Source organism: Littorina saxatilis, linkage group LG1 (assembly GCF_037325665.1).
Source record: "Littorina saxatilis isolate snail1 linkage group LG1, US_GU_Lsax_2.0, whole genome shotgun sequence".
NCBI classification, from domain to species: Eukaryota; Metazoa; Mollusca; class Gastropoda; order Littorinimorpha; family Littorinidae; genus Littorina; species Littorina saxatilis.
The window spans coordinates 4137050-4147049 of record NC_090245.1 but is presented as its reverse complement, the minus strand read 5'-3'; the positions used below and the strand labels follow the sequence as shown (position 1 = coordinate 4147049).

The window sequence follows — 10000 nt, the reverse complement described above, 5'->3', positions numbered from 1 at the left end:
GCAGTTATGAGAACAAAAATTTATGTTCAATCTCGCCATAAGGATGTATTGGCCATGTTGGGTGCGTATTAATGACTGCATCAATAAGTCGATAACAAGCGCGCAGTACAATAATTGAAATGCGTTCAACTGTCTAAGTTGACAACCTTTTGTCGCACACACGCATAGAGAGAGATAGAATTAGAGAGATATAACTTGAGAGAGATAGAAGGAGAGACAGAGACAGGGAAACAGAGACAGAGCAATTAGAGAGACAGACACTGAGACAGACAGACAAACGGGCAGATGGACGGAATCAGAGCCAGTGAGAAAGAGACAGAGGGGTAGAGAGAGAAAAAGAGAGAGGAGGGGGAGGGAGAGAGAGAGAGGAGGGGGGAGGGAGAGAGAGAGAGAGAGAAAGAGTTAGGCCTAAAAAAAAAATAGGTGTGGTTACGGTAACCCGAGCTACCCTATTTTTTGGGGCCGACCCTATAACTTTTTATTACATTTGTCAAAAAAATACCCAAAACAACAAGTAAACGAGTGCAGAAAACGCAATGAAAGCGAAAGCGCCCGAGTCGCACACTTATTTCTCTGTCAAGTAGGTTTAATTTGTACACATTAGAAAAAAAAGTTTAAACAAAAAAAAAGTTTTTTGGCTATGTTACCGTAACCACACCTATTATTTTTGTTGGCCTTACATACACACACACACACACACACACACACACATACACACACACACACACACACACACATACACACACACACAACCCCACACACACACCCCCACACACACACACACAACCCCACACACACACACACACACACACAGCAAAATGACATTTTCGAGCACCTGTAGATTTTAATTCACCCGTGTTGTTCCCGACACAGCCACACCTTCCTAAGCCGTTACAACGAAGGCTATCGGCGAACAGGAGGATGCAGCATTTCATTGGTTGTCGGCACCGGATCTTCATGTCCGTCACTTCTGCATTAAAACCAACACGTAAACCACCATCAAGTTTAGTCTTGCTCTTCTTCACCAGCGATGAAAACATAACCGGTTTTATTGTTAGCTATGTTTTATGAATAAAAGGAAGTCAGAAAAGCAGAAAGTAGTGTAACTGTGAAGTAAGCTTATTTTCTGCGAACGAGAACTGAAAGAAGTTTCTGCTTAAATTCTTTGGAGTACAGACTGGAAAAAATCGTGATACTGATCTACAGAATGTTCGTTGTTGCGTGTGTCGGTATTTGTGTACTGTGAAAGGAGATTGAAGTCAACAGTTCCAACATTAGGAGTGGCCGGAACCGTGGCGATAAAGACTCGCGCAACAGAGAAAAGATCACAGTCACAGTGAAAATAATAGTGGTGCAAATCTCAACCGTTACCAGCAGTCTGTGTTTTTTTCGGTTTTTTTAAATGAAAAAAAATTTTAAGCTACAAAAAGGTGACAAATAAAAAAACTTACGTGGTAAAAGACGACTTCAAAAGCAGCGTGAAGCTGTGAGGAAACCAAAAAATATTATCCACGAGTGAAGAATCAAAAAACAAAAACAACAAAAACAGCGTTGAAAAGTGACATTTCAGAAAGCGAAAAAAAGGACAACACTAATAAATCCCCCAAAAATTCGCTGAGTGAAAGAAAAACCACAGCAGAGGTCAAAAAAATAATTTTACATTAAAACTACGAGCAAGGACCAAACTTGACAATGTTCAAACGGAAAGGTGCTTCGATAGACACGCCGACCATCCCAGGCGTTTACAGACCCAACAATCCTGATTCTGTGGATATGACAGGAGGGCGATCCAACCCAGCCTTCGTTCTGGAACCGGAAGCTGGTCACGTGGACAAGGGTCAACCAGGGTCAGAACAGGCCGACAACGACAGCAACAGCTCTGGAATCGCTTCCATTGAGGAAAACGGTGATGGAGGGGGTGGCGGGTCCTCATACCCTGGGAGTTCGGGGTAAGTCAAAAAACTTCTTCTTTGTTTAGTAGACATTTTGTGTGTGTGTGTGTGTGTGTAGTTTAAGAGTATCGCAAAGGTGTTTTCATTCCCATCCACTACGTTTATTTTATTTTATTTTATTTTATTTTATTTTATTGTATTTTATTTTATTTCATTTTGTTTTATTTTATTTTATCTGATTCTATTTTATTCGACGTTATCTGATTTGATTTATCTGCTGTTATTTTATCAAATTTTATATATTTTTATTTTATTTTTATTTTTTTTAAATAATAATAATTTGATATATTTTTTTATTTATCTATTTTAACTTAATTTCAATTCAATTCACATATGTATCTATTCATCTATTAATTAATTCATTCATTCATTCATTCATTTATTCATTCGTCTATTCACCTGTTCCTATCCTCCATAGAGTGGAGCCAGTTGTGGTGGAGAACCAAGCCGTGACGCCCAGCCCTGGAGGCGGGGACAAGGGAAAGGGTCAGCCTCAGCTGAAGAAGTCCATCAACCTGTTGACCTGCACCGCCATCATGGTGGCCGTCACTGGTCACTCCTCCATCTTCATCTCCCCGGCCTCCATCCTCCGGCTGACCGGCTCTATCGGGGCGTCCCTCGTCGTCTGGCTCATTGGTAGGTTGTTTGGTTGTTTGCGTTTGGTTAAGTTGGTTGGTTGTTTTGCGTTTGTTTGGTTGGTTGGTTGGTTGGTTGGGTGGTTGGTCATTTGGTTGTTTGATTGTTTCTGTCTTTCGTTCGTTCTTTGTGGTTTTGTTTGTGGTTTTGTTTGTTTGTGTGTTTGTGTCTGGATTACATTTTTTCCGTCAGTTTGTTTGCTTACTGTTAACGTTGTTTATTCAATCACACTTCAAAGATCAGAAAATGGGACAACATGAATGTTTTTTATCAGGAACACTAGTACTTTATATTAGAAAAAAATCCTAAGAATGAAAACAAACCAAAACAACAGAACATCCAACCCAAGAATCGAACCGAACACAGTCATACACACCGGGATACTCCCCCTCCCCCCCCCCTTCCACACACATTCACCCCCCCCCCCACCCCACCCAGCCACACACACACACACACACACACACACACACACACACACACACACACACTTTACTGTAACGAATAGTTGGACACATCACAATACATTGACTTCTCTCCAGGCGGTCTCATCAATCTGGGACTGGCCCTGTGCTTCGCGGAGCTGGGTACCATGATGCCCCAGGCGGGCGGGCCCTACGCCTACGTGCTCAAGACCTTCGGGCCCCTGCCGGGCTTCCTGATCATGTGGGGCTACGTGGTGCTGATCGCGGGCCCCTTCTGGGCCTTCCTCGCCTACACCGCAGCCCTCTACATCGTCAAGCTCGTCTTCCCCGACTGCTCGTCTGACACCGTGGAGACCGCCACTAAGGTCCTGGCTGGCTGGATCATGAGTGAGTGAAGATCGTTATACTGTGGAATCCCCCTTTTAAGACTGACAACATGTTATGTGTGAGGAAGTCAGGTCTTAAAGCTGAGCGAGTTTTAAACTGGGATACATTTAGGTTATTAAAACAATCTGATTATGATCAATGTTGTTTAACGCCCTCATGGGGCGTGTACTCGGGTGTTACCCCGACTTTAGATGATTGAGCGAAGAAGGGGAAAAAGATAAATAATAAAAGGAGCCGCCGCGAAGGAGGTTTGGCTGTCGTGCTCGAGCTCCTAGCCACCAAGGCACCAGAGCTGGAGGTTGGTGTCAAGTAGTACTGGAGACCCGGCTGGGTCATGGTGTGTCAACAGAACATCTTCTAAAACGGGGTCTTAAAATGGAGGAAGTCTTAAATTGGGGGGGGGGGGTTCTTAAAAAGGGTTCCACTTTAGCTAATTAGTGTGTGAGTACATGATGTGTGTGTGTGTAAAGAGGGGGGAGAGGCATTGACTCGGTGTCCATTTTAGGGATGTGTCCAAACAGCATACGGGCTATTGCTGTGTAGAACCGTTGAAAGGAAATTCAAAAGCTGAAAGCCATTCTTCATTTCAAAAACATTTTTCTTTCTCTTATCAAATGCTGAATTAAATCTTCATCTTTGCGTAGTCGATAGAATGAAGATAAAGTTCGTACACGCAATGATGGAAATTAATGTTGAAGAAACTAATAATGTCGAAAGATTCCAAATATTATGTTTAAGATCGTTCAATGTTTAAAAGCTATCTGACTAAAATAAGTCATAAACACTAACTACGTCTTTTGAAAGTGCTTGACCGGGAAAACAGAAGAAGTGCTTGAAATAAAGAATATAAAATGTTGACATGTTCTTTTCTGTTCATCCTCAACAGTCACCATGGTGATTCTGAACTGTGTGTACATGAAGTACGTGACCAAGATTCAGACGTTCCTCTCTGGCACGAAGCTCATCGCTCTCCTCATCATCATCATCGGGGGCATCGTCAAGATGGCTGAAGGTATCAACTCTTGTGATTTTGTCTTAAAGGCCAGCATTGGCGCGCGGCAGATGTAGCTCTAGTTTCTAGTGCTGGCCACACTAATGTTAGCTCTGTGGCCTTCTACTATAACATGGCTTGGTCTACTAGAGACGGATGTTCGGCTTTTACTAAAAGCATCATTAAATGTGCATCAAGTTTCTGTGCGTAGTTTTGCCTTGTAACTGTGCGATTGATATTTAGGTACATCGACTCAATGATCGTTAAGGTTAACAGGCAAACCAATGATCGTTAAGGTTAACAGGCAAACCAATAATTATGGGACAAATAAAACAAAGAGGAAGATTTTTCTAGGTATGTTTTTATGACAGAAACTTGTCCTAGAATCTTAGTGTGTTGATCGGATCAAAAACATACCAAGAAAAGTTTCTTTTATTTGTTTCATTTGTCTCATAATTATTTGGTTGTCTGTCCACTTTTCCGACCATTGGGTCGATGTACTTGTGAATGTCTTATTTTGTCTTTAAACGTTCCAATGACCCAGCTTTGTTGTTATTTTAGTCTGGATTTTGAAACTTTAGGACTCTATCTGTTTTGGGAGTAATGGTAACATTGCTTGTTGTTGCAGTGTAACTTATCTTGTGTGATCAAGTGTAATTGACCTAGTGGTAAGGCGTCCGCCCCGTGGTCGGGAGGTCGTGGGTTCGAACCCCGGCCGGGTCATACCTATGACTTTAAAATTGGCAATCTAGTGGCTGCTCCGCCTGGCGTCTGGCATTATGGGGTTAGTGCTAGGACTGGTTGGTCCGGTGTCAGAATAATGTGACTGGGGGAGACATGAAGCCTGTGCTGCGACTTCTGTCTTGTGTGTGGCGCACGTTATATGTCAAAGCAGCACCGCCCTGATATGGCCCTTCGTGGTCGGCTGGGCGTTAAGCAAACAAACCAACCAATCAAGTGTCATTTCCTTGTTTTCTCACGCTTGATGCCAATGACCAAGCTATGAAAGAAATAGATGACTTTGAGTAGCAACTTGTTAGGGATGGGTACCAGATTAAGTATATAATGCTGATGGGTTTTGTCATCCTTTTAAATGTGGCTGTTTTTAGAAATCACGCTTTTCGCAATGATATACTGAAGATTGTGTTTGCATCTTGGGGATTAAATATGTATTCCATTAGATCTTCCTTGTGTATTCTTCGTGTACAAAAATACTTTGATGGAAATAGTGTCCGCAGTTCGTTCAACAGTTACATTTTTTTTTCTTAAAGGAAACACGGAAAACTTCGAAAACATATTTGAGGGCACAACAGAAGAACCGGGCCAGTTTGCTGTCGCCATTTTCTACTCTATTTTCTCATACGGGGGATGGTATGTATCTTTATCGAGCTTTTTTTTACATTCAAACAAAATGTTTCTTTCTGCAGTGATACAGTTGTAAAACAAGTTAATGGCAAGCCATGCTTCTGAAAGAAATATGCGTTTTAATAATGTAATAATTGTTTTGTTCAATATTATTATACTCATTGAACATGACAGGACAAGGGGATTGTGGTGACTCTCCACGTATTACCGTGGGTTTGGGGTTGTTGTTGTTGTTGTTGTTGTTGTTGTTGGGTTGGGTTTTTTTTAGTTTACATTTTTGTGACATATACTATTTTTGATGGGCGGGGATGTAGCTCAGTCGGTAGCGCGCTGGATTTGTATCCAGTTGGCCGCTGTCAGCGTGAGTTCGTCCCCACGTTCGGCAAGAGATTTATTTCTCAGAGTCAACTTTGTGTGCAGAATTTCCTCGGTGTCCGAACACCCCCGTGTGTACACGCGCAAGCACAAGACCAAGTGCGCACGAAAAAAATCCTGTAATCCATGTCAGAGTTCGGTGGGTTATAGAAACACGAAAATACCCAGCATGCTTCCTCCAAAAGCGGCGTATGGCTGCATAAATGGCGGGGTAAAAACGGTCATACACGTAAAAGCCGTGGGAGTTTCAGCCCATGAACGAACAAACAAACAAACTATTTTTGATCACTTAGTGTATAGCCTGGACTAGTTTGCAAGTTTCGTGTCTTTAGCTGAAAAAATCTGTGTATACCTAAATATATTACTTTTCTATCTCCAGGCAAGTGATGACGTCATTGATGGAGGAAGTGAAGAACCCAGGAAGGTAAAAACATATTTGTGTAACTTGACTTTTTCTGTCTTCGGGTATTTTCCATGTCCATTCTATTTGGAGACATGTAGGATGCGGTATCTATGGTAACCTAGATGTTTGTTAAAGTACCGAGGCAATTAAAAAGTGGCTCATGTAGGATTGTATCATCTCGCCCAATACAATGTTTCCAAAAATTTAGGTTTTCAAGTCCGGTGTTGGTGGTGGTGACGACGATGACGACGATGACGACGACGATGACGATGATGATGATGATGATGATGATGATGGATGATGATGATGATGGATGATGATGATGATGGATGATGATGATGATGGATGATGATGATGACGATGGATGATGCTGATGATGGATGATGATGGATGATGATGGATGATGATGATGGATGATGCTGATGATGGATGATGGATGATGGATGATGATGATGATGATGACCTGAAAACAGACACAATTTCCATGCCGACAAAAACACTGACCATCGCTTACGAGAGTCTGATATTTAAAGAACATTGTATCTGTTTGTGTTATCCAGAGACCTACCAATGTCGGTGTACCTGGCCTTCTCCATGGTGATCAGCAAGTACATCCTGACCAACGTGGCCTACTACAGCCTCATCACCCCACAAACACTGCTAGAGACTGACGCTGTCGCTCTGGTGAGTACCCCTTTGGTCAATGTAGTCTAATAATACTACAGCCTCATCGCCCCACAAACACTGCTAGAGACTGACGCTGTCGCTAAGGTGAGTACCCCTTTGGTCAATGTAGTCTAATAATACTACAGCCTCATCACCCCACAAACACTGCTGGAGACGGACGCTGTCGCTCTGGTCAGTAACCCTGGTCAATGTAGTCTAATAATACTACAGCCTCATCACCCCACAAACACTGCTAGAGACTGACGCTGTCGCTCTGGTGAGTACCCCTTTGGTCAATGTAGTCTAATAATACTACAGCCTCATCACCCCACAAACACTGCTAGAGACTGACGCTGTCGCTCTGGTGAGTACCCCTTTGGTCAATGTAGTCTAATAATACTACAGCCTCATCGCCCCACAAACACTGCTAGAGACTGACGCTGTCGCTCTGGTGAGTACCCCTTTGGTCAATGTAGTCTAATAATACTACAGCCTCATCACCCCACAAACACTGCTAGAGACTGACGCTGTCGCTCTGGTGAGTACCCCTTTGGTCAATGTAGTCTAATAATACTACAGCCTCATCACCCCACAAACACTGCTAGAGACTGACGCTGTCGCTCTGGTGAGTACCCCTTTGGTCAATGTAGTCTAATAATACTACAGCCTCATCACCCCACAAACACTGCTAGAGACTGACGCTGTCGCTCTGGTGAGTACCCCTTTGGTCAATGTAGTCTAATAATACTACAGCCTCATCACCCCACAAACACTGCTAGAGACTGACGCTGTCGCTCTGGTGAGTACCCCTTTGGTCAATGTAGTCTAATAATACTACAGCCTCATCGCCCCACAAACACTGCTAGAGACTGACGCTGTCGCTCTGGTGAGTACCCCTTTGGTCAATGTAGTCTAATAATACTACAGCCTCATCACCCCACAAACACTGCTAGAGACTGACGCTGTCGCTCTGGTGAGTACCCATTTGGTCAATGTAGTCTAATAATACTACAGCCTCATCGCCCCACAAACACTGCTAGAGACTGACGCTGTCGCTCTGGTGAGTACCCCTTTGGTCAATGTAGTCTAATAATACTACAGCCTCATCACCCCACAAACACTGCTAGAGACTGACGCTGTCGCTCTGGTGAGTACCCCTTTGGTCAATGTAGTCTAATAATACTACAGCCTCATCGCCCCACAAACACTGCTAGAGACTGACGCTGTCGCTCTGGTGAGTACCCCTTTGGTCAATGTAGTCTAATAATACTACAGCCTCATCACCCCACAAACACTGCTAGAGACTGACGCTGTCGCTCTGGTGAGTACCCATTTGGTCAATGTAGTCTAATAATACTACAGCCTCATCACCCCACAAACACTGCTAGAGACTGACGCTGTCGCTCTGGTGAGTACCCATTTGGTCAATGTAGTCTAATAATACTACAGCCTCATCACCCCACAAACACTGCTAGAGACTGACGCTGTCGCTCTGGTGAGTACCCATTTGGTCAATGTAGTCTAATAATACTACAGCCTCATCACCCCACAAACACTGCTAGAGACTGACGCTGTCGCTCTGGTGAGTACCCCTTTGGTCAATGTAGTCTAATAATACTACAGCCTCATCACCCCACAAACACTGCTAGAGACTGACGCTGTCGCTCTGGTGAGTACCCCTTTGGTCAATGTAGTCTAATAATACTACAGCCTCATCGCCCCACAAACACTGCTAGAGACTGACGCTGTCGCTCTGGTGAGTACCCATTTGGTCAATGTAGTCTAATAATACTACAGCCTCATCACCCCACAAACACTGCTAGAGACTGACGCTGTCGCTCTGGTGAGTACCCATTTGGTCAATGTAGTCTAATAATACTACAGCCTCATCACCCCACAAACACTGCTAGAGACTGACGCTGTCGCTCTGGTGAGTACCCATTTGGTCAATGTAGTCTAATAATACTACAGCCTCATCACCCCACAAACACTGCTGGAGACTGACGCTGTCGCTCTGGTCAGTAACCCTGGTCAATGGAGGGGAAAGGCCCCTAATATGGATCACTTTTTGCTCATGCTGATAGCTAGATTGTTTTCCATTTTGTGTTTGATAGTTGCTTTCTCTTCAGTTAACGGTTAAGCCCAATAACAGCAAATTATCTCTTATACACATTCAGCAATCATTGAATACAGAAACATTCACAACTGGTCCATATTAGGAGCCTAGTCCAATCATACAAAAGCTTGCATTTATTAAACCCCCCCCCCACACACACACACACACACAATAAGATATCTACATGCTTAGTGTCAAACCATTATCTATCCGAAGAGAGAATCGAAGTGAGGGGAGGGGGGGGGGGGGCAGAGAGAGTCAGACAAACTGATAGATAGACGGGTGGACGGATGGAGGCAGAGACAGAAAAGACAAAGGTAAAGACTGAATGCCAATACAAAAAAAAATTTTTTAAACATTGTCTGTTGTGTCTCTTCTTTGTCCGCACTAAAGGCCTGTGAGTCAAACTTCTTGTGAATGATTGGTTTAGTCGCACTAAAGGCCTGTGAGTCAAACTTCTTGTGAATGATTGGTTTAGTCGCACTAAAGGCCTGTGAGTCAAACTTCTTGTGAATGATTGGTTTAGTCGCACTAAAGGCCTGTGAGTCAAACTTCTTGTGAATGATTGGTTTAGTCGCACTAAAGGCCTGTGAGTCAAACTTCTTGTGAATGATTGGTTTAGTCGCACTAAAGGCCTGTGAGTCAAACTTCTTGTGAATGATTGGTTTAGTCGCACTAAAGGCCTGT

The 10000-nt window shown here is 43.4% G+C and overlaps 1 protein-coding gene across 1 annotated transcript in view; it reads left to right on the top strand.

Annotated features, from left to right (window-relative positions):
* Positions 1-937: 937 nt before the first annotated feature.
* Positions 938-10000, top strand: part of LOC138959679 (Y+L amino acid transporter 2-like) — a gene marked incomplete at its 3' end in the record, with an annotated part of 10475 nt that continues 1412 nt past the window's right edge. The window contains 7 exon segments of the mRNA XM_070331265.1: positions 938-1949; positions 2371-2588; positions 3128-3397; positions 4284-4409; positions 5660-5759; positions 6508-6552; positions 7092-7215. Of these exon segments, the coding sequence (XP_070187366.1) occupies positions 1693-1949; positions 2371-2588; positions 3128-3397; positions 4284-4409; positions 5660-5759; positions 6508-6552; positions 7092-7215 (1140 nt within the window).